General features: G+C 41.0%; 1 protein-coding gene across 1 annotated transcript in view; it reads left to right on the forward strand.

The window, feature by feature from the left end:
- Positions 1–15,503, forward strand: part of ZNF318 (zinc finger protein 318) — a 21,412-nt gene extending 5,909 nt beyond the window's left edge. Inside the window, exons 3-9 of the mRNA XM_008643339.2 lie at positions 873–2,297; positions 5,142–5,241; positions 6,006–6,292; positions 9,446–9,649; positions 10,121–10,220; positions 11,239–11,357; positions 11,726–15,503. Of these exons, the coding sequence (XP_008641561.2) occupies positions 873–2,297; positions 5,142–5,241; positions 6,006–6,292; positions 9,446–9,649; positions 10,121–10,220; positions 11,239–11,357; positions 11,726–14,473 (4,983 nt within the window). The 3' untranslated portion in view covers positions 14,474–15,503. The remainder of the gene's footprint in view (positions 1–872; positions 2,298–5,141; positions 5,242–6,005; positions 6,293–9,445; positions 9,650–10,120; positions 10,221–11,238; positions 11,358–11,725) is intronic.
- The last annotated feature ends 9,922 nt before the right edge of the window (positions 15,504–25,425 follow it).

Consider the following 25,425-nt stretch of genomic DNA (forward strand, 5'->3'; position numbering starts at 1 on the left):
TTCAATCCAGGATGCAGAGATCTGGGCCAGCTTTTATAGAAAAGCTGACTCTTGTAGTACTACAGGCAGTCAGGATATTGATTGAATTTCTTCCCCTGTCGCAGTGTCTCTTTCTTGTTTCTTTATAGGCTTAGAGAGCTGCCTAATGCATTCTCAGTACCTCTGTTTGAAAATGTCTTTTAAATTTCCTTATTTTTTTCCCTTTGGACTGTAGGCTGGGATCAGCCCTACTTAATTTGTACCAAACCTATACCAATTGAGTCTCAAAATTAGAGCAATGGACAGATAAGTGGCTGTGACAACTGTGATAAATTGACTTTTTGTGTTATAAGACATCACTTTGATTTGCCTGTTGTACTGATCAGTGTTGGTTTGACAGTGACATGTTTATCTCAGGAGTGCTCCGATACTGAGGATCCCGTTCCTATTTCCTGTTACTGGAAATGCTATTTAATACGGCATTAATTATGAATATCTGACAAAGTGACTGGGAATAACCCCAATGCAATAGTTTTTACCTGAATTAACGTATTGAAATCCTATTTGACTGTGACTAAACTCAAAGCATATCCAAAATTATGCAACAGGATTTCAATTTTAAAATTTCAGTTCTTACGCTTGCAAAAAATTTGTGAAATATAATTGTGACTTTGTGTGTTCTCTGAGATAAGCATTCATTGTTGGACATGACATTCCAGAGTCAACAGGCAACTTGGTTTGTTATCGTCTGTGTTTTCTTTCAACTGTATATTGGCTCTTCTAACACTTTTATTCAGCTATGAACTCAAGGAGAAATGAACATGTTCCTTTGTTCTGTGAGGTGCATGGTGCCTTAGAAGGCCTTGTTGTAAATAGTATCTTCTCTCTTTCAGCCCGAGGGCTTTTCAAGCAGTCCAGCCCCCAGCAAGGATCTTCCTCTTCTTTCTAGTCAGTCATCTTTGCCCCAGAGCAACAACATGGCTCCTTTTGCCTCTGAAGTGGAAAACTTTCTCAAACGGTTTAACAAAGAGTCCCTTGCAGAGTCTGCAAACAAGGAGTTGCGTGAAGGTTTATATGAGTGGAACCAGCTCTCTGGACCTCCCAAAGACACTTTGGCGTTTGAAGAGAAATTTGGAAGCTTCTTAAGTCACAAAGAAAAGGTGGAACCCAAGGCAGAGCCCGCTGATCGCCATACTGACTTCCTGCTGCCTCACGAGAGGGCCAGTCAGGATGGCAGTGGTTTCTCCCGAATTCTGGGCATGATGGCTGATTCTGTCAGTGCTCAGGAGAAGAGGAGGCGTAGCTTTCCTGACATTGAGGATGAAGAGAAATTTCTTTATGGTGATGAGGATGAAGAGACCAAAATTGAATCTCTCCCCATCGAGAAGCCCCCAGTGAGTTGTAGCAATGAGATAATAATCCAAAAAATGAGCCCACCTCCTTCTCCTGCTCCAGCTGTCAAGATGGATCCTTTAGAAGAGCCAAATGCAGAGTATGCAAAAATCCATGACTTACTCAAAACCATTGGGCTTGACATTGGTGTTGCTGAAATTGGAAAACTGGCTGTTCGTACCCAGGAGCGCCTTCATGGCAAAAAGCTGGCCTCTCGTTCTCCAGATCGCCGCTCTTCAGACACTCGCAGACTGGATGCTTGGGACCTGCGCCGCAGCCGGAGTGACACTCGTTCTCCCGAGTCAGGCCAGCCGCGCTCAGCGTCACCTCCGGGCTCCTTCCAGCAGCCTAAAGATGCGTCCTCTCTTCAGAAACCAGAATATACTAAGAGCAGTCCAGTGGGACAGGAGATACCTCCACATGCACCAGACCAACCTCTTCCTTCTGTCTCTCTCATTCCTTCAATTCCACCAACTCCTCCTAGTTTGCCACCTACACCTACTTCTGTTTCCCAATACCAAATTCCCAACTATTCCCACTACACTGCTGCTCAAATGCCCCAAAACTATCCACCTCCCACAATGGCTCCTCCAGGATACGATGCGTATGGGCACTATATGGCATATGCAGCCCCTGGATGGCCCATGTACCCTCCTGCCCAGCAGCCTAATCCTACGCTTCCAGAAGCTCATGGTCTTCTTACTATGGCCATGTCGGCGAACCCCACACGTCCCAATCTCCGAGTGATTGAGACAGTCTCTCTGGGAAAGGATGTCCCTGATGTAAAAAGAGATGGTTCTGTGCTCGTTCAAGTCCCTACCACTCCTTCTCATTCCAAAGCACCCCTTCGTCTGTCTTCACACGCTGTCAAAAATGCCACAGAAAGGATGTCGGATGAAAAAAATCGGGCAGCTCAAAAGCAGAAGGTATGTTAGGTATTCAGAATGTGTTGGATTATGTGGTTGGTGAGGTGGAAGGTTTTTCTCTTCGGGTGCACCTTTTTTTTCCTGAATTACTCCAGTTTAAAAATGGTTTGACCTAGTTTACTTTTGTTAAAGATTTCTAAGGATTTGTCTGTATTAATCTGTGACACTTTTGAAAAATGCATTTCAAATCCCCTGATGCCTTGATGGGGCTACCTAAAAACAGAGGCTAGGCAAAATTAAGAGGATAAAAGCAGCAATTTACTGAAGTGCCTTCAAGGTACACGTTGGGCAGTCAAAAGCCTTCAAAGAGGCTACACCCAAAATGGACGACTGGGTCACGGGTTTTCATACTTTTATAAGTTTGATCCATTTGCCTATCTGGATTAATTCTCCAATTACAATTTCAGGTAATGAAGTCATTACCCCAAGTTTGTTCTCCCCCCTCCCCTTAAGCCACTTTGTCAGTGTATTTCGGGGCCTGAGACAATAAGGTGTCCTTGAAGTTCAGGCCTTGAGAGGATTTGTTTTGTCTGACCAGAATGGGAGAACAGTAGCTAACAGGCTATATGGAGTCTTAGAGTTACACACTAAGGCATTACAGGATATGAAAAATATAAAAGCTAAAATCCTAAGGCCTCACCCTCAAAGTTGTATGCCATTGCCTATGGCAGAACAGATGAAATCAAAAACAAAGTTGAAGTTCTTTGGACCATCCAAAATCTTACAGAGAAAACACATGGTGACTGCAGCTTGGCTTTATTCTGCTGAGCTTTAGATATTGAAATACCTGAAGATATGTGGAGATACGTAAATATCTGAAGGGACAGTGTTAAGAAAATAAAATGGCTTTTTTCACTGATGTCCAGTGGCAGAACAAGAGGCAAGAGGCACAAACTGAAACATGGGAGACTCCATCTGAACATGCTACATTGTACAATAATACCATGGTTATACCTGTGTTAGACATTCTTAAATACAAACTAAAGGATATTGGCATTCACATCACATGCAATCTTCTCTCTACATTTATATTAATTCTCTTACAAAGATCACAAAATGAGAAGATTGTAAGGGAAACTACTTGGAGACTCTGACACCAGGTTATGGGTGTTAATGTTTTCCTCTTCTAATTACCTTGGTTTGTACAATAATTAGAGTGTAGTGGGGAAGAATGTATTTTAATATAGGAATCTGTAGTTACACAACTGTCAAAGAACTGGAAGATTCCCAGAAGTTGTTTGAGTTTTCAGACTGGTGTCCACTTGGTCTTTGTTATTAAAGTAGAATTATATGGGTTGGAGGGGACAATTAAAGATCAGCTAGTTACAACCCCACTGCCATGGACAGGGACACCTTCCGCTAGACCTGGTTGCTCAAAGCCCCATCCAACCTGGCCTTGAACACTTCAGGGTTGGAGAGTCAGAATCTCTATGGGCAACCTGTCCCAGTGCCTCACCATCCTCATTGTAAAAAAAATCTTCCTTTATATCTAACTTAAATCTACCCTCTTTTAGTTTGAAACTGTTGCCACTTTTCCTGTGACTGCAGACCCAGGTAAAATATCTATACCCATTTTTCTTCCACATCCCCTTTAAGTATTGAGGCTGCAATAAGGTATTTTATTATAAGAGCCTTTTCTTCACTTGCATGAAGTGCTACATCAGCAAATACGTGAGCTTCCACTGCTTGCAGAAATAATAATTTCTTCAGCTGACACAGCTGAAATTTTGTTCTTAATGAAATTAGTACTTTTGTAGTAGTTTTCTTGGCTAAAGGTCTGTGGTTTTCTCCTGCCCTGACACACCCTGCTACCTCATATGTGCATCTCGGTAGAACTTCCAAGGCTTTGTGTGCACTACAGACGTTTTTGACTTGGGCTTAGTCCACTGGATTTTTTTTGCTGGGATGGCTTGGAGTATAAAAATTTGCATGCTCCAGTTGATGCCCCATGCTGCAGAAAACTCAGGAGAGAATGGTGCTTTGGTGATAAAAAAATAGCACACAAAACCAAAATAATAATTTTAAAAACCCTTATGGTGTTTAAGATGTGGCTTAACTGTGTTGGTAGAACTACTTCAGGAAGGATTCAGGGATCCAGCCAACATTTACGGTGCCATAGTAGAAGTGATTGTCTAGGGAAGTCAGGATCACTTGTTTCTTAAGGGAGGGGTCTAGTAAATTTTAAGAGCCTTGTGAAGATAATAAAAAAATTGGGATTTGTCTCTTGAAAAATGAAGGTGGAAATGAAACTGAAAGAACTTTTCAGGTTTCATTTTAGCATATTGCTTTGTTTCCTTCTATGAGAATCATTCCTTCCAGAGAATCTGGAAAAAGGATTTGTGAGCTCCTCATGCCGCAGTTTACCTTATTGAACAAGAAACAAATTTCATCCTGATGTTTCATGTCAGATTGAAGCAAAATCTAACTAATAGCTAAAATGGGCCAGAGTCAAAGCAGGAGGCAAGGTGAAGGGCTGTGAAGGCTACATGCTAGCTGTAGAGATACTGCATGAGTTTTGATTACCCATTTGGCATTGGTCTTGATTAGCCCTCTAGAAGGCAGTCAGCTGAGCCTAAGGGCCTTGGGAAGTGGTGCAACAAACAGAGCAGTTTAGAGGAATACACTGCCCAAAAGAAAAAAAATTGCCTACCAACAGGGTTGAAGTGTGACCACACAATACAGTTACCTTCAGATGCAGAGAGAGGTGTATTTATTGCATTAAAATACTCAAGAACATTTTGGGAATTGCGAGCAGTGTGTCTGGAAGGCTGAAGTCTTCCTGTGATTCTTGCAAGACTTGTGTTGGGAAGAGAAGAAAATCCAGACACCTTCCAATTTATTTAGGTGATAGAAGAGAGAGAAAAACTGAAGAATGATCGAGAAGCACGGCAGAAGAAGCTTTACTATCTCAAGACTGAATTGGACAGGCTTCGTAAACAGCAAGGTAAAGTATATTATTCCCCCACACCTCAGCCCCTGCTTCTTTTTTTCCCCCATTGGGGTGTGTCACAAGTCTTGGTACCTAATAGGAGAAGGGAGGACCAAAATAATAATAGTCCATAACAGTATTTTCATACTCCTGGCAATGCAAAACTCTTCAGAAAACAGTGACCTAGTTACTATATTAAAATCAATTACATCAAAGTTTGGCTGTTACACTGAAGCAAACAGTTGCTCTTGCATCTTCTTTGGCAGCCTGATAAGCTAAAGGAATTGTACTTTATGCATTTTAGTGCTTCTTTAGAAGAAGTGAGAAATAGTAACTGAAGATGTTATTGTGCCTTTCAATTGTTCATGAGTATCATCTGGAGCTGGAAAAGTCCTCTCTCAACAGAGCTGATTTTTGTATCTTAAAACTTGTTTGGTTCAAGTAAATACTTATTTCCCTCACCTTCGGAAAATAATACTTTCAGGTTAGAATATGCAATTTAACTTTTGCTCATTTGGTCACAGGGAGATAGTGATTATTAAATTCATGCTCTGGAGGATTGTGATGCCTCTCCTAGGTTGTGTATTATGGCAGTCCCTATAGAGGCAGATCATGCAGATTTAGTGATGCTGTACCTGAGAGTTCCATCTTTACAACTCTGTAGTCAAGATTTAGCCGTAATATTTTATATTAGAATTTTACTTGTTGCTGGAATTATTGTACAGATCTAAAGTAAATTTTCCTGTTGCATTTCTGACTCTTCTGCTTCCTTGTTGCAGGAGAGATGTTGAGGAAAAAACGTCGTGAAAAGGACGGACACAAAGACCCCTTGTTGATTGAGGTGAACAGACTACAAGAGAATATTATGAAGGAGATTGCAGAGCTGCATAAAGAATCTGATGCAGCTGACAAGAAGCAGTCTGAGCTTGACAAAGTAGCACAAATCCTGGGGATTAACATATTTGAAAAACCTCGGAAACCATCTGTGGAAACTAAAGACTCCTCGGAAAAGAGCAGCAAGTCAGAAAATGCAAAAGGTGTAGAGAAAACGTCTTCCTCCAACAAGGTAAAGTCTTACAGTTTGTGTGCTAATGATTTTCCCACTAAGAGAAGAGGGCACTGGGGAGACAGCTGGTCCCAAACATTTACTAAAGGATCATTTTATATCATTTATTACCACATCTCATACACTGGCTTTGATGGTGCATGCAGGTGAGAGTCAATGTATCAGTATATATAATGTCCCTCAGGTTTTGTGCTGTTCAGCACCACTCACTGTTTTTTATCTTGGTTTTGCTGAGGTGTTGGTTGGATTGAACAGTATCATGAGTGTTTGTAGCTGTTTGGTCTCAATACTTTACCAGGAGGACAGACTTTTTTTTTCTTTACAAAATTTCCGGCATGGCCTTTCAGGGCGGAGTGTTTGTAGCAGCAAAGCTCTCTGAAAGCTGGGAGCATGTTGGTCTTCTCACTGGGTAATGATAGTAACAAATCACAAGACTTAAATGTGATTGTCAGCTTAACATGATTTTTATGTACATGAGTTCTCTCTTAGGAAATGTCAGCATGCATCAGTATGGTCTGTACTGCTCTGTGCTGGGTGTACCAGAACAGGCTCACTGCATTCCAGAAGATAGTTTTTAGTTTGAAAGTAGTATGGATACTACCATCTGAAAGGTTATGCATGTATTCAGAAAATCAATTATCCTGCTTCTCAGATGTTTATTCAAATATGTAACAGAAATAGCTAATGGGAAATTGTAGGTGAATTTTGTATAGATCTTAGCATATATAATTTTTGCAGAGAGGAAAATGTTAGTAGGGTAAGAGGTATAAGGACAACTGGGAGGGGACCTCATCAATGTATCTCAAGGGAGGGTCTGAAGAGGATGGAGCCAGGTTCTTCTCGGTGGTGCCGAGCAATGGGACAGGAGGCAATGGGCAGAAACTGATGCACAGGAAGTTCCACCTGAACATGAGGAAGAATCTCTTTACTGTGTGGGTGACTGAGCACTGGAACAGATTGCCCAGAGAGGTTGTGGAGTCTTCCTCACTGGAGATATTCCAGTACCATCTGGACACAGTCCTTCCTGTACCATGTGCTCTGGGATGACCCTGCTTGAGCGGGGAGATTGGACCAGGTGACCCCCTGTGGTCCCTTCCAACCGTACCTGTTTTGTGATTCTGTATTTTCTACAAGGTCACTCAAATGTGTTTATCCTGTAAAATTTTCTTTATGCTTTATTGTGGTCTGAGAATCATTAGGTATCTTTAATTTAAAGGCTTGCTTTTGTTATTGTTGTTTCTCAAAACATCTCTGAAGTTTACTGTCCGCTTTAATAAATCGTTTGCTTCAGTCACCACTTCATAAAGAAGGCAGAAATGTTTGTTAAGTCCTACATTGCATTAAGTTACATTGCTTTCTTTTCTTGAGATATGGCATCTGTGAATATACTTTTCATTATTTTAATTTGCATTGTCTGTATTGTCCAAACCCATAATGACTTGATCTCTTTTTCATAGTTCCTTATTTTAATGTGGAAAGTTGTGAGTTCTGGACAGGAATATTTAGTATTTTCATACATATGTAGGCACATAGGACATGGCCTTCAGCCTCTAAAATTCACCTTGTAATTCTGATTGTTAACTTTTTTTTCATTAAAGAAAGATGATGCAGGCCTTTCAACACTGAGATTGGTTGACTCTGCCAACCTGAGGGCAAGAGCCTTTGCCTTTCTGCTTATTTGCAACGTGCCTTGTGTGACCCTGTGTCTGTGTGTTGTAGTTACACAGTCAGTGCAGAGGTGAAGCCAGTGTTAATGTGCTAAACAGATCACCCCGTCTGGGCTTTAAATAGTAGCAAATTATAAAGACTTTCTGAGCTGGGGTAATGCACAAACTGGAGTTAAGAGTGGGCTGTCACCTGTCTATCTGAGAAGCGTTGTCTCTTTAAAGTTCAGATAAAGATAGTATTTTTATAGGTGTTATGTCTATAAATAGCATAACCATTGATGCTTGTGTGACATTGTGAACATCCTTCCATGCACCTCCTGCAGATCATAAGTTGATCTCATTGTTTAAGAGAATGTCTGCTATGTTCTTGCAGACAGAGTGCATGCAAATATTCATTGGGTCACTTCTTATTCTGCTACCAAGAACTAAATTATATTGGGATATGGATATCTGGGGGGTGCATAGTGGCCTGGCTGTCTCTTTGTTCTTTGATTTACAATGCATGTTGTGTGGGGTGGTGTCAAGGAATTTAAAATAAGGCAGATGTTATTTAACAATTTTGAATCTGCTTAAATAAATATGTTGAGTTGTTGGTAGTGAATAACTTGGAAATCATGCGACCAACTCAAGTCTGCTAAGTTAACATGCTGTTCTTTCCAGACTGCCATGCAAAAGGATAACATGTGATGGACTTTAAGCCATTGAAAATGTACTCAAAACTCAAAATACATCTAGTACTATGATAATCTAAGTTGCCAGGGCTCATTCGTGATATATTTCTGATAATATTTGTTTTGCTACAAGTGTTAGTTTAGTCTTAATTTTGGATAGAGTCTTGAAATGTCTGTATATTACTATATGGCGTCTTTCTATACAGATTAATGTAAGTGCAAACACCACATGTTTAAAGTACATGATCCTTCACCTTATATGCTTAGGTAATTATCAAAACACCATCTTTCTTTTATTATTAAGCAACAGGTTTTCTGGAGAATTCAGGAACACTCAAATAATCTGATAAAACTGATGGAGTTAAATACTTTTAGTCAACTTCCTTTTCCATTCTGCTTTCATCCAAGCTACTTTTACAAAAGTAATTTCTGAATGACTCTAGGGGAACCATTTTAGGTCTTCTGGGCACTGTTTGGCTAGTATGGTAAATTGGATCTCTTATGTGAAACCAGTGAAGTGGGAAAGGTGCATGCCACAGGGAATTTGTTCATTTGGTTCCTTGATTACCTACAACCATCCAGCCATTACATCTGGGAGCCTTATTGGAAACTCTTCACTGCAGCCTCACAGCATCTTAGTCGGCAATACCAGCTCTCTGAAACAGTGGAATTAACCTGGGCGCTGAAAAGCAGGTGATATATATTTTTTTTTTTTTTTGGTGTGTATGGCTTCTGCTGGAGGCAGGTTCTGAGTTCTAGAGCATTATGTCTGTCCTGCCTTGTCTTAGAGAAGTGTTTCCTTTTGTTCAATTTAGGAATCAAAAACTACTAATGAGAAATCGAGAGGTAGAAGCCCGAAGCCAGCAGAATCCTCTTCACAGTCCTCCAAACATCCTTTCCAGTTGGCCAATATTTATGAATATTATGATGCAGGGAACCACTGGTGCAAAGACTGCAATACCATCTGCGGGACCATGTTTGACTTTTTCACACACATGCATAATAAGAAACACAGACAGGTATGTTGCAGGCTTCCTTCACTAAGTGCATTTCATACTGCTATGAATATTAACCCTAAAACATACATCGCAGAACTACATTTTACAAGAGAACCTGAAGTAATAATGAACCCAAGAAGTAGCTTATCGAACTGTTTTCCCCTAATACTGGACTTGAGCAGTTGTACAGCTACCGGTGTATTCCAAATAGTGTAAATGGGGCCTCTGTTCAGTTTGCTCGGGTTTGCCACTTGTGTTTCATGTTTACCTGTTCTTCGCGATCATTTACATGTTACACTTTTCACAGGCTATTTTGTCATTGTAAATTGCAAAATGGGAGGGAAAAGAGAGGAAAATTAGTTCTTGTAAATATTTGCACGTTGATTTTAATGTTCAGTGTTCAAAAAGGATATTAAAAAGGAAAAAAGACAAGTGTACTTGCCTTGCTAGTGTAATATATGAGCCTATATACCTCTGTCACTGTGCAAATAGACCCTGGATCCTTACAACAGACCTTGGGCTTCGAAGACTCAGAGTGAGACCAAACAAGACTCCATAAAACGCATTGATAAGATAACGGTTCCTGCCAAAGGTATGTTAATTTTTATTAACTTGGCTATCATCCCTCCTTGCCCTCCAGCAGCCTCCATTTGCTCAGAGAAAGGAATTTTCAAAACTTTACCTTGGTATAGGAGCACATACAGATAACTGTATCATTAGGTAAAAGGAAAATTATTTAGTTTCTTGGTTGTTCTTGTGGAAAAGGTCATAACGCAAGAGTGTAGGAAAAGGTTGTGGTTTCTTCTCTTCTTTTTAGAGATCAGTTTTTTATTTTGAATACCAGTTGACTTTCTCCAGTGCAGTTCTGAAATAATTTTTGCCAACATATTAGAATTCAGAGCATGACCACAAGAGTTGGCAGTGTTTGGGCAGATCTTGCACAGTATTCCACATAGTCTTGTAGTAGACTTTTCCATTCAGTACATTTTTAGCAGAGGTCTCCCTGAAAATTGACCAATGAGTACTTGTTATAGTGCAGATACAGAGAATCTGAGACAGACATCTAGAAGGAGCTGTAAGTGATTTGAAAATTAATATATGGTTTAAAATCTGAATGTTGAAAAGGCCTGCCAGTGATTAACTCATCAATCTGTTACATATTTCTAGTAGTGCCCACTAAAGAGGAATCTGCAGTGTCTTAGATAACTGTAGCTGGTTCTGTAGGCACAAGGATGCAGTCTTGCTGAACTTTAAAGAAAATATCTGTGTTCTGTTTATAAACCAGGTGTTTAGTATTTGAGCAGACTATACCAGAATGATGGAAAACAGATCAAGGCTGTAGGAAATGTTAACCTACTTGAATACTCAATTACCTTAATACTATGGAGAGCACTTAAATAATTTCTTGAACAATATTAATGAAACTTCTTCACTTTACATGTTTGTTCCTGGTAGTGGTGGTTCCTATACAGTAACTGAAAGGAGAGCAGTATTAACTGTTCCAAAAAGAACATTACTGGAGGTTTTGCTGTTGCTCTTTGACTGACTTTGTTAAGAGCTTGGCATTTATTAAGTTTTGTTTCTCTGATAATTTTCTTTGGCCTTTTCAGGCTCTGAGTTTCTGATTCCCATCACTGGATATTATTGCCAGCTCTGTCATGAATTTTTTGGAGACCAAATCTCAGCAGAGCAGCATGTGAAAAGTCATCCCCACAATGAGAAATATAAGGTTGGTAATTGGTGTCCTAGGAAAGAGACATTCCCTGTGTTAGCTTCCGCTTGTTCTGTCTTCCTTTCCTGAAGAATGACATTTAACTCCTTGGAGTATATGTATTTGGTTATTTTCACTACATTCTACTGAACTAAATAAGCAGATCCTCCCACTACATCAGTACATAGAGACTGATATTTTATTTGCATGAGGCTGAAACAGTGTCTACTATAAAGTATTTGTAGTACCTCAGTTTCTTGGTAGGAAAAAGTTCTCTGTTCTCTTAGTGTTGAGATGGCACTTACTGAACAAGTCAAAATTATCAGAGAGCTGCATTTTTTTTTTCATGGAAACAGTGGCTAAAATGTTGCTGTTTATTTCCACAGAAATACATTGATGAAAATCCACTCTATGAAGAGAGGAGAAATCTAGACCGTCAGGCTGGATTGGCTGTAGTTCTGGAAACAGAGCGCAGGCGGCAAAATGAGCTGAAACGGAAACTGGTTGAGAAACAGAAAGAAGAGAAGGATGAGAAAACCCCAAAAATAATAAAGAAGGAGGAAGTAAAGAGCATCGCAGAGTCTGGAGAAGGGAGTAATGAAACTCAAGGCAAAATAGATTCTTCTGGGCGAAAAATGGGTATCATGGTAAAGCTGAAGAAGGAAGAGAAGACAGAGGAGAAGAAAGAAGAAAAGAAAGAGGAGTCTAAAAAGGAATCACCAAGCCAGACGTCCTTTGGGAAATTCAGCTGGAAAAAGACTGAGAGAGAGGATAAAACCCCAGGAGCTATTACAAAGGAAGAGAACACAGAAGGAAACAAAGAGGAGAACAAGTGTCAGTCTGTGAAATCCCATATCAAGCCCATTGAAATCAAGCTGTCTGGGAAAACTGTTATTCCACATACTAGCCCATGGATACCAGTTGTTTCCACACCGACACCAACAAAAATTCTCCCCAATCTACCAGTCCCCACCATGATTTTCAGGAAGTCTAATACTGCAACAGTTAGTAAACCACCACCTTTGAACACCTTTTTATCCATAAAATCCTCTGGAGCTACCACCAAACCACTGCCAGTGGTAAAAGAAACAAATGCAGATCTTCTACTGCCTCCAGATATCATATCAAAAGCTTTTGGAGGAGAAGAAGTAATTTTAAAAGGGTCAGAGGAGGATTTGAAAGCAGTAGAGAAAAATGAGCCTTCTCAGACTTCAGATAGACTACCTCCACCCCATCCTCCACCAGCAGTCCAGCCGGCAGCTCTCATCCCTGCAGACGAAGTAGCTCCAGGTGTGTCTGAAAGTGAACAGACAATGTTGGCAATGCCTGTGAGACCACCACCACCTTCAACTGCTTTCAGTGAACAAGCAAAAAAGATAGAGAAACGAAATTCTTGCTTGGCCACAGCCAATGCTAAAGATCTCTATGATATTTTCTACAGTAGTGGTGGAAAGAGTTCAGGTGACAGCAAGCTTGCAAGTTCTGCACTTCCAAATGGAGAAAACTCTAACCTAACAAAACCTGCAGATTTATCTGCAAACCACAGAACAAACTGTAGCTCATCCTTGTTGAAAGAGGATTCTCAGAATGTGGATTCCTCACAGTGTAATAATCAAGTAACAGGGAGTTTGGTTCCTGTTGAAAATCAGGCTGAATTGAACAAATCACTTCAGCCTCACCTGTCAGAAATGTCAGTCACAGAATTACCAGAAAAAAAACGTGTTTCTGGTATCCAGATGCCTGCAGAAATTGGATTTGTTAATACAGGAGGTAGAGAGCAGGCAGGCAGTCTGGAATTCTGTGATCTACAGAAAACTAAGGTCCAAGAGAAGGTTGGACAGGAAGATGGAAATAAAACCCCAGTTACAAACACAAATGTTTCTGGTACCTTGGAGAAAGACACAAAGACAAAAGATTGGGAAATAAAAGCAGTAAAGCCTAAGCATAGCCTACACCCAAAGACTTTGTTACCTGAAACACAGAATGAAATTCAAAGTTTGGGAAATTCCCATTTGGTAGAGGAAAGGTTAAATGATAACTGTAGAACTCACTCAGAAACTGGTAATCCAGAGTTGCTCTGGGGCACTTCCAGAACTAATAATGGAAAAGGACAGATAGTCACAACTCGTTCTGAAAGTGGTTGGGATCTATCAAATACTCCAAATGCAGAAATAAAATCTGGTTCCAATGGGGCTAATACTTCAGAATTGACAGAGGAACAGGCAGAAACTAGAAGTACCCTATTAGAAGCTCAAGGAGAAGTTCAACCTAAACCTTCAGGCCATACAGTGTTAGATAACCAGACCCAGAGGCAGGGAGTGGAACAGTTAGTCAATACCTGCTCGAACACTGTTGAACTCAGATCCAGTCTAGAATTAGTAGCTGAAAATGAAAAAAAATCATTAGGACATACTGGATCTGATGCAAAATTGGATAATTTTCTTTTCAAGAGACCATCAGAAGATGCGAAACACATGAAGACTCCCTCCCAGAAAGCAGAGCTTGAGTTGAAAAGCACTGATTTCAGTTTGGGAGACAATAAGATAAAACATGAATGTTTCAGCATCCTTTCAGCGGGACTTTTAAATGAAAATACAGAAGAAGTCACAAAACTAGAAACTGTTGCGTCCATTAGGCTGGAGTCCAGTAAACTTAAGAAACTGGGCATTGAAAGAACTGTGAATGAAACAGAGATTACTGATTTTGCTACATTGACTTCTGGTAGTTGTGAAGATAAAATTTGCACACAGATTTCTCAAAAACCTATGCTGCAGCCTGGATCACAGACCTCAAATAATGACACCACAGAAGTGGTCATGCCAGTTCTAGAAATGCAGGGCATTTCTCCCACATCTGAGATACTTCTGCAAGTGGAGGAGAGCAAAGGTGGCACTGTTGAAATGCCACCACTGAGTTGTGACGGAGGCAGCACAGAAAGTCAGGCTTCTGGGTGTGCAGAAACTTTAATTCCTGGGCTCAAAGAAACACACGGAAAGGTGGGTGGCTCAGGAGGCAAGGGAGTGGGCACCATCCAGAGCAAGAAGACTGAGCAAACAGAAGCTGCTGACAGTAGTGTGGAAGTTACAGTGAATTCAGGAATTGCTGAAAGCGTAGCAGGAAGCCCAGTGGGTTGAAGTAAACCCAGCCAGTCCCAATATTTGAGGAGCCAGAGCTGGGATTATGTATATGTTCTTTGTTTTTCTTTTTGTTCCAGCTGAGAGTTTTGGGTGTATTTTGCATTCTGTGGTAGGACTTGACTAAAGTGAAACCTAAATCATCAGAAGGCAGTCACATACTTTATTCTGTACATAATTAGTTGTGTAAAATGTTTTTTCATGTGAATTTTTTTGCCAATTTCTTTTCTACACTCTGCTATTAAAATGGAATCTCATTTATAATGTGTGCGTCTTCTTTATTTTGGGGGCTTTTATTCTTTGACCGTTCCCGGGTGATTTCCAGCTCACCCAGTTTGTGTCAGTAGTACCGTGAGTAGCCCAGCTGCTGAGACAAGCTCAAGAACAGCAATTTAGAACTTGTGGAAAAGGAGACTTGCAGAAGAACTAAAACTGAAAATTTCTTTGAACTGTAATGCATGAGTTCGTTTACTTTTGTTGTTTGAAATGCAAGAATGTGTTTAGAGTTGATTTTTTTGTTTACCAGTCTCTGTGATTTGTAATTACTGTTGTACTACATCTGTACTTAAGGTGTTTCATTGTATTGTATAAGCACATGTATGGATGCCACATCACTAAGCAAGGGGAGAAAATCTGTCCCGACTGGCTTTTGGAGAAGAAAACTAATCGGTAAGGCTCTGTGGCCTGACACCTGGACCAGACATATTGAGGTCACTTACGTGATTTGAAATGGGCTTTCTTTCATTTTATTGTGATCCAGTAACTATTTGTGTTAAATCATTTAGCAGCTGACCAGCTCTGAAGAAGTAGAAGATCAGAACCCTGGTGTCAGGAATTGGACTCGCTTCATGTGATACAGACACATGCATGCCTACCCTGAATGGTCCTTGAGCTATCAAAAGCTCTTGTGTGATGGTTCTCATTTGTATAGCTTGTTAAAGACTAAAGTATTAAATGTGTTTACTTAGATAAATATAACATTTTTATTTGTAAATTGTTTTAAAAAATAAACTTATGGAGGTCAACAAGGCTTTCTTCTCGGTTTTCTTCTTTCCCTTAACTCAGTGAAAGTTTTATTTCAATTAGTTTCTGACTCCTGTAGTAGTTGATAAAATTGAGAAACTGTAGAGGATGAAGATACTCAACTGCTCAGTAAAAACCAGTTTGTTCCCAGCTGAAGTCAATGGAAGAGCTACTGTCAACATCATCAGTGGAAGTTTGTTTGAAGTCCTGAACCGTGTGCGAAACCAGAGGTGGGGCGTCAGGGAGGGACCCCAGCAGAGCTTGAATTTCTGTAATCACTGCCTGCACATGGACCTCTGGAGAGGGCAAAATCACCATTTGTCTTCGTTTGCCATGACTATGTGTGAAGAAGGTATGAAACATTTCTGAGAGTCTTATGGTGGTTTTCATACAAGACCTGTAAGAACTGTCTAAGCTGAATTTGGAAATCTAGTATATGGTCAAGTCAACAGTAAAAAGGTAATTAAGAAGGGAAGAGAGTTTTGGGAAAGTCTCTTGGAGCTGGTTTTATGATGTCAAGCAGTTACTGCATTGAATATAGGAAATCTTTGTTAGTATCATTGCCTTACTTTCATCAGATAGCTGATTTGCTGTCAAAACCAAAGAAAGCAAGATTTGACGTGCTTTGGTAGTTTTAAAATGGCGTTGGGCAATGAGTAGGGATTGCTTAAATCCTGGTTTATAAAAAAGTCCTTTGTAGTTGCTTCTTGGTTTTCTTCTGTATTTTTTATTATATACCTGATTTTGTTTGTTTACATTTGACAGATAAATTTTTCCCCCAATTTTCTTTCAAAATTTTTCTGTGAAGTGCCTGGTCTCTCATAAATCCGCAGAAGAAGAGGGAAAGTGATTTTCTCTACCTGCCTTGTATTGAGAGATATAAGTGCAGGGAAGGGAAATATTCAAAGGAAGGCTGAATTTTTCTAGAGTTCTGCATTTTAGATGGTGCTGTTTTAGAATACACACATGCTTTCTGGTTAGTTTCCTTCTGCAGATTGGTTTTCATGAAGGTCTCAGTGGCAAATGGAGTAATCTGGACAGTCTTCTTCAGACAACCCTATTCAATGCTGTATTATCTGTGTGGAACTTCATTAAAAAAATTAACTTGACTTTTGGGGAAAGGACAATATAATTCCATTATCCTTGTTCTGTGCTCTACAGTTGCTTCTACGAGTAGTGGTCTTGGTCAGTGCTAAACCTGGCTGGCCATGAATGGAGAAGCTAGCACCAAGGGCAAGCAAGAGCTTTGCAAAGGAGAAACTGGGAGTTGTTAACCCATATTTGTCTAAAGCTTTCCAGAATCTGAACTTTCCTGTGGTATAAATGAAATACTACTTCTCTTTCTGCCCTTTATTCTATCTCTGAGAGGACAGAGGGCTCTTTACTCCTGGAAGGAAGATTAACTTGCTCTCTTTTGGGGAAGGAGTAAAAGGTCCTCCTTGAACCTCTCTAATGGACAAGAACATAATGGGTGATGTAGGTAATAACATCTAGGCAGACTGACAGACAAGAGGCATTAACACTGTAATTTCATGAAATGGCAAGTATTTTTATTTATGTGTTTTTTCTTTTTTTCTTTCTTTTTTTCCTTTTTTTTTTTTCCTGTGGTTTCCAGAGGCTTGCAGTAAATGATTTATCCACTGTACTCATTCCCTGTGCTGGTAGAGCTGTAGCATAGTGCACTGACTGGGAAGCCTAATTTCTAGGCTGGCCTTGGAGTCTTCCAGATCCTCAAGAGGAGGGGTAAGTTAATGGGGATTTACTTGTCTGTTTGAATGGTGCAATAAAATGTTACCTCTTCTTCCTGACACAGTTCTCTAAAAACTGCATAAAGCATAAAAAGTTACCTTTTTCCTGGGTTTTTAGAAAGCTGCTGATAGGAAGGAAACAAACATAGTTTGAATGTTTCTATCTTTACTTCAAACCAGGCATAAATACCTAGTAAATTCAAAGAATGATGGATTAACTCTTAAGTCTTCATTTGATGCTGTAACCTTTAATTTGTCATGATGGGGGCTGGCACATCTTTTCTCTTGGATGAAGTTTGTTGCAAAACCAAGCTTGATGAAGAAGCAGTGGAAGAAGAGACATAGAAAAGCTGCGGTCATCGTCAATCTCTTTTAAGGCCAGGTGGGTTTTTAATGCTTCTTCCAGTCCCTTTGAATGTACATTTGGAAAGGAGAAGAAACCTTCAAATGTTTTAGGCAAAACACAGTAATTTTTCCTGGGGTAGTCTGTTGGGTAGGTAAATCTTGCTACTAGCTCCCTGGAATCTTGTCTTTGACTAAGTTGTAACTAAGCAGCAGATAGGCTTTCAGGGGGATTGTTTGTTTTAGAATTTTAAATGGCGTGTGAGCAGGGAAGAAATGTAGCAACCATCATTCTGTTAGTAATTTTTTTCCAAATGCATTTGTGACCTGGTGGTAAAAGTACAAGCAGTTGATTAAGATATAAGGTCTCTGCTGTTTGGCAGAGATTTTCCAGAATCATCATCCCTGGAAGTGTTCACAAGATGGGTGGATGTGGCACTTAAGGACACGGGTTAGTGGTGAACACAGTGGTGCTGAGTTGATGGTTGGATTCAATGGTCTTAGAAGTCTTTTCCAATCGTAGTGATTTTGTGATTCCTTAATTTTTACCAAGGGTGGAAACAAATGTGTAATTCTTATCTAAGAGAAACTTCACAGCTTAAATTTTCTCATTGAAACAGTAGGAAAAGTGGGCAAAGGTCAATTATTTTTTTATCCTGGTAAACCCCAAACAGTTTTCAGAAATACTTATTGAAAGTAAGTGATGATAGGAGAAGATTTTTTTTTTTAAAAAACAAACCCACAACCATCCACCAAACCAGTGCATCTGAAAGCTTGACCAAACTGTATTTTTTTAGTGCAGAGGGCAAGAGAAATCGCCTGAGGCAGGTTTTCCTATGGCACCTGATGTAATACTGTGTTGGTTTATTGTTCTCTCAGAACATTACAAAAGGTTAAAGGGAGCAAAATCATTCTCTGAGACAGAACTCAGTCCTCTTCTGCCTGCTGCACAGTTATGTGCAAACAGCCTGTGTGCCAGCAGTGTGGGAGTATAAAGCAGCCATAAAATTTATTTTACTTGACTCCTCTGCTTCTGCCTGGCATGAAGAAGAAGAGAGAGATGAAAGGTATGGTTGCTAGACTATCCTTTCTCTCAGCTGTTTTCAGGCAATACAGATGTATTCATGTTTGTAACCAACTTGAACAGAATAACGCAGCTGCAGACTGTCCTATTCTGCCTTAGAGCAGAAATCCAAGGCTCCATAGTTAGAATTAGTTTCTGGGTTTTGTTTTCTGATCCCACCTCCACCACTTCTTGGGCTGTCATCTTGCTTGTGATGAGAAGGCTGACTGCCATATGTTAGCAGTTCTAGGCTCTGGTAAAATGAGTCAAGCTGCTGTTACAGTTCCCATGAAGCTGTCCATCAACTGGGGATGGAGAGAGCAGAGCCATTAGAATTGTTGGGGCAGGTGGTGGAGAACAGTTGAACACCTGCAGGAAATAAAATCTGCATCAGAGCTGCTTCAAGGCAAACAGCATTCCCTTTTCCAGCACCCTGTCTGAAGAGTCTTCATTTTACAGGCAGTAGAGCACTCACACAAGGTAATGTTTTCAATCCATCATCAAATACAGTTTTTCTTCAAGAAGCTGCTTTTGTGGGGGCGTTTCAGCCAGAACGTAAGCAACGCTGAAATACTACAAAAGTCTGTGTTACCACCTTGTTTAATTTGCTTACAAACTTTAGATGAATGTAGATACAAAATAACACTTTAGGAGCCACAGTAGCTGTGATGGATGAAAAGCCCTGTAACAGCTATCTGGTAAAGAAATCACAGGGATGGTCTTCATAGCAGATCTTGCATTAGGCTGTATTCATATCTTGTCAGAGATAAAAAAACCAGGAGTTAAATGTAAATGCCAATATTAGATGAGAGGAGTCTTGTAGCTAGGTACCTGCAAGATGGGTATTTAAACATGCTTTATGAGTGGGGAAAAAAATAAAAAGTCCACTAGCAAAGGAATATCAATGACTGCATTTTCTCTTAAGAACTGAAGGCTTAATGCAATTAAACCCATTTAATGTGGTGCTTTCCAGGTACTGTTTAAGTTTCATGTCCTCTGCTAGTTAGTTTCACACGTTATATTGCTTTACCAAGGTGAGAGAATGGTTCAAAATCAGTGTATCTCTGTTGTGTCCAAGCTAGGGTTACAAAAGTAATTCACCCTTGTATTTTGTGTATTCAGTGCAATGAAGTTGTGCAATGGATTCAGTTTTGGCTGGGTGAAAAAAACATCCCATATTTGCATTTGCTATAGTCATGGACAACCTGCCTCAAGCTGCCTACAATGTCTACAGAAGAGAGATCATCCAAGATAGTAAATGATGTGTAATTATTTCTCCAAGAGTTGAATTTATGTTTCAGAATGCAAGAAAGACTTACAGGTTGAAGGTGTATTTCAGGTTTGTAAGATGAAACCTTATGCTTTATATGGTTAGCATCCTAGACCAAAGCATCAAATACATGGCTTTTAGTTATCCTACTTCTTACAAATCCCTTCTCCTAGTGAACTCTCTACATTCACAGTGTGTTCATTGACAGCTGTTTTCATTTTGTATTATGCTTGTGTTACAACCCACCCCTGAAGGTGGGGTAACTGAGGTTCTTGTTAATAATACATCCCTTGGGGTGGAGTACAGTGAAACAACACTAAATGGCCGGTGTTTATGAATATATATATTCTGGGTTTATTTCAAAACAATTTGGTTGCAAAGGATAGGAGGTATGTAGCTGGTTTGATTATTATCTGTAGAAATATAACAACACAGAAGCATAAAAATAACATTTAAGAAAATGTATAAAGACGAAAGAAAGGATAGGTGAAAGGCCTCAGAAATTAGTTTGAGGGCACTTTGGGGGTCTTTGTGGTTTATGACACCTTCTAAGATGTGACAGCTGCCTTTCAGGACAGCATAGTTTAGCCAGTTATGCCCCCATCAGAAGGGAAGGGATGAGCACCTTCAAGCCTCCATGTGAATACCCCAATGCCTCCCCACCTATCCCACTTCCAAAGGGTCTTTTTATCGACCTTCTCCCTTATCTGGCACAAGCCCCAGCTGTAGCCCGTGGTGCTGGCTGTAAGCCCCCTCTGCAGCTGGGCTGCTGCTTTTGCAAGTGGCCGATTGCTTGAGTCACTAGCCATTAACATTCCAGTCAAACAGCTTGACAAATTCTTTCCAGATTAGCTGTTTAGCTATTGAAAGGTTTTGATGCAGGGGAGAGGGAAACAATTAAAAGGGCCTAAAATTTGGGATTGTAACAGTCAAACCCACTAGAAGCTCCAGCAAGTGAGATTTTAGGGTGAACATAGTTGGCTCTGAAAAGTATTTGTCTTTGCTGGCTCTTGATTACTTTCCACAGGAGGTAAGAAAATGTTATCTGGAATTGCCAGACTTCTGCAAACCTGTTCTGAGAAGGTGAGTGCAGATTTGCATGACTGGAATGGTATCTTTTGCTCCTCTCTTTGTATGAGGGCACATTCTTTTCGTTACTATTAATGTGATTAATCAGTGAGGCTTTCTCTGTATTCTTACTGGTTAAACCTGCTGGTCATGGGTATGTCTCTAATTTAAGCTCTTTTGCCAGCATCCAAAAAGACTCTTATGTGTGGATTCCTTTCTCTCGATTAAATAGTGTTATTTTAAAAGCACACATTAAACTTTTATGAAATTATACTGATTCCTGAGTGTTGTTTCTTTAAAAATTGTTCTCTAAAGAGGATTTAAAAAGTGCAGGCTACTATGAGGTATTAATAGTGGCAAGAGAGGGCACTGGATTCTGAAGCTTCTTGATTCATAGGGCCTTTACAGGCCTTTCTGTATCCTTTGGAAGAGCTGCTTAAAGTAGGGGAAAAGGCTTTTTAAAGCTCTTGTCTCTATACTTAATTTGGAATCTTGCAGCTATTCTTAAACTCAGCTACCCTGTTAAATTATTCATGCAAACTACTTTGTCATGTGTTCACAGAAGTGCCTTGTTAACTCTTCTCACAAGTATTTCATCTCAAGGGAAGTGGTGCTGTGTTTCACCAACAAAAATGTCTTGACAGCAGCTGCCAAGCATGTAGAAGAAAAAAGACAGGCTGTGCTTTTTCCCTCCCCCCCCCAAAGATTTATCATAGCTGTTGATTATTCTCAAAAATAATGTCTGAGAGATGGCTATTCCATGTGTAGATAGGCTCATCCTGCTTTATATATGATAAAAACCCACAAACTAGTTTGTTGCTGCTGCTCAGGGAAGAACATTTTAGAAATTCTTATTTTCCCCAAACTTCACGCAATAAGTCATACCCATCAGTATAATCTTAACTATTGAATTGTCAACTCTTAGCTTGTTCTTGTGTTATAGATCCACTTTCCCTTTCTCCTTCCTTAATTGCTACTGCAGAGGCTGACTGGTAAACTAATTACCATAGCACCGACATCCTTTGGCTAACAGAGGTGTAATCCAGGGATGGATTCTAACAGCCTGCCTAGAAGGGATGGCCTGTACTTTAATCGTTATCAGAGCATCACAGCAGCAGAGATCCAGCTGCTCCAGAAAATATTCAGAAACATGGTCTGTACAGCTAGTGAAAAAATTACCTGTCACACAAAGGCTGCATTTTAACTGTGTTCTTTAGCAGAAATTACCTCCTGCCTGCAGTGGAAGTGTTGGCTGGAGTTGGTAAACCTAGTAGCCTCACAGAAGAGAAGCTGCTTGCATCTTTTTTCTCACCAGGTCCAGACAGCATCAAGGCTGAGTGTGTACTCCCAGTAAGCACACAACACATCTATGTGTGTGCACATGGTCAGCCACACAGATAAACACATACAAAACCAGAAAACAGCACTTCTGCAAATGAAAACAGGACCAACACCATAATCCTCTTTCTCTCTGGAATGAAGGTCTGTAGTGGAACATACAGAGAGACATACAGCATGGGCCTCCTTAGTAACAGGACAGATGCTCATTTATCTAGTAGCCAGCCCTGGATCCGTGTTCCCTCCAGCTGCAGATACTGATCATGGCAAGACCTCAAGGCTCACTGCCCCACTCAGTGTGCTGGCACCCACAAACAGTCACCCAGAGTCTGTGGATCCCCTCAATAACTGGCCACTGGCAGTCAGCTGTCAGGGCAGTCAGCTCGCCCTGGTACCCTCTCATCTCTAATCCTCTCAGGCAGAACCTGATGGCGCAGCAGTAAGGACTGAAGAAAGTCCGGAGAGCTGAAGGTAGTCAGAAGCTCGGTGAATAGTAGGGGAAGTGCCATATGTCATTGTCCTGCTCTTGATCTTTCGTAGTATCTGGTTTCATTTAGTACTACCAATAGGCCATTTGGCTAACCAGAGCATGCTCTGAGCCAGAACTGACATTTCTAGACACCTGGCAAATCCAGCTGTATGTCTGGCAGACAGTGAGCTGCAGTACAGTGGCTGGATTCTGTTGCATCTGGACATGGAAGAAGCTGCAGCATCCTCAAAGAAATTAGTAAAACAATTGATTTTGATATAAAAGTGCTTAGCAGCACTTTACCCCTCTGCACCTGGTAACACTCAAGTGTGTTTCATGCTGTTCTGCAAGTGCAGATTTCATATTTCATGCTGCTGTCATGGGGATTTTTGACAACCACAGAGCCAACAGGCAAGACCTGAGGTGGGGGTGGTGTAAACACTGTGAAAATAAATTTGTCTGTAATGAAATAAAGCCTGCCTTACGGTTGTTGTCTTTGGCTAGCTTTTGTATGGAAGTGAGGTTTAAACCATCAGGGTGTGTCTTCAGTGACCTGGGCAAGTTCAACAAGTCTCCACCACGCTGGCGACAGGTTCTTTTGGTGCAAAGCTGAAGGAGGGGTACAGCCTTACTTTATTAGCTGTGAGAGAATATACTCAGGAGGAAGTCATTTATCTTCAGTCAGAGCTCGCAGCATCCCAGACACCAAAACCAATCAATCACAAAAGGCAAGTACACAGGAAACAAATTGTCTTTGTTTAATGACAACTGGCATCTAATCCATCACACCTCTCACAATAAATATTTTTGGGCTGCAGTGCCTCAGGCCATGCATGGGCTGCCAACTTCCTTAACCTGTATGTAACAGCCTGGGAGCACCTGACCGATACCCACCACACACATCCCCATCTCTCCCGCACTAAGGGGGTCAGGAGGGGTTTACAGGGGTCCCTTGAAGAGGACAGCAGCAGCCTGGGCTGGTTTGCTTCTTGCCATAGGAGAAATCAGTATTACATGACTTTTCTAGCAGTGGCACAGTGTAGGGAGTCATGTATGGCTCTAGCCAGGACGTTGCAGTCAAGCTGCCTGAGGGACACACTGGACTCCCAGTCCTACAGCTCTCTGTGAGTGAGGGCGGGAAGGGAAGCAGGCGTAACAAACCTACCCCAGGGAGAGAACAAACACGAGGAGAGCTGAGCTCAGTTCTGCAGGCTGACAAGTCCATAGCACCTTGTGTAGCCCAGGGAAATCTACCCCACTTACCAACCTTCCATGAGCCAAAAGCCCAAGTGGCTGCTGCTCCCAGAAGTAACCTGTCTGTAGAGCTCTGTATCTCATTGTGCAACAGCAAAATGCTCAGGACAATATTATTTTGTTCAAGAGGCACTTGTATGCAAAACAAAAACTGTCCAGCATCAAAACTAATTTCTTCTAGAGGGGCCAGGATGCTGTGCAGTGGCCATTCACACCTCCCATGTCTCCAAAATTTGTGTGGTGAAAAACCCTCTGTTGGTAGGAAAAGAAAAAATCACAACTGCTAAGACACAATGACAAAGCAAAACTCTCATCCCTGTCCCCAGGACAAAATTGTGGCTGCCTTCTTCAGGTTAGCATCACACCTCTCCAACTGTTCTTCTTCCCAGCCACAAGATGCATATGTCTTTCAAGAAACTACTGATTTCCACAGCACAGAAGGGACATTAAAGCAGTTATGGAACTGAGTGACACAGACTGGAGAAGATGCCTTCCAAATTGTCTCTACCCTGCAGTATTGGCACAACTGAACCCAAGAGAGAAATACACTTATTTGTTTCAGAAGGCAGATGTTGTTAGCGGAGTGCCAAGATTAATACAACCCTTCTGTGCCGATGCTTACCTGAGCAGTAAATGCAGATGACAGCAAATGTCTCCATGAAATTAGCACAAAATCCTCACTTCACAACATGTGCAGGTTCAGGATTGGACACAGGAACAGTGTCCATGTGACAAAATGAATAGTTTCATGTACTGCTTGCTCCTAGGAATGCTTTTAAACCCTAAATTTAGGGCAAGAGAAAAGAAGGTTCAGAAATAAGGGCTAAACATTGTCATGAGCACAAGCAGCAGCACCAACTGAGCAGGGTCAGACTGTGGACATACTGCCCAGCTTTGTACACTTCCACCTGTGCAAGCAAGCTCAACCCAACCATTACATTAAAAAAAAACCCAAACAACGAAACAAAAACCAAACAGAACCCCTCAAGTCAACCAAACAAGCAAAAGGTCACAAGCTTTCAGCAGCAGTGTTGAATTTGTGAGGAAAAGCCTGTCATAGGTTAGCAAGCATAGTCCCGGAAGGGATGTCCTTGCCAAGGGGTGCTTACAGTTTCCTCTGGGAATTGATAGAACCTATCAGCTGGCCAGTTTGGATATGGACAATTCTCTAAGCCACTTAAAGTTGTGACCACCTCTGTGATCCACATTTAAGAATAGGCAAACTCCCCCTCCAAGCTCTCTCTCGTTTCCGGCGCTGGCACAGGTGGCTGCGGGCCCCGAGTGGGGGCCAGCGGGCCCGGCCAGGCCCTGCTTGGGCCAGGCCGGGCCGGGCCACGGCCATCCTGGGCCCTGGACCTGTTCCAGCCGCGGAACCCC

The sequence above is a fragment of the Corvus brachyrhynchos genome, unplaced genomic scaffold (assembly GCF_000691975.1).
Source record: "Corvus brachyrhynchos isolate BGI_N302 unplaced genomic scaffold, ASM69197v1 scaffold70, whole genome shotgun sequence".
NCBI classification, from domain to species: Eukaryota; Metazoa; Chordata; class Aves; order Passeriformes; family Corvidae; genus Corvus; species Corvus brachyrhynchos.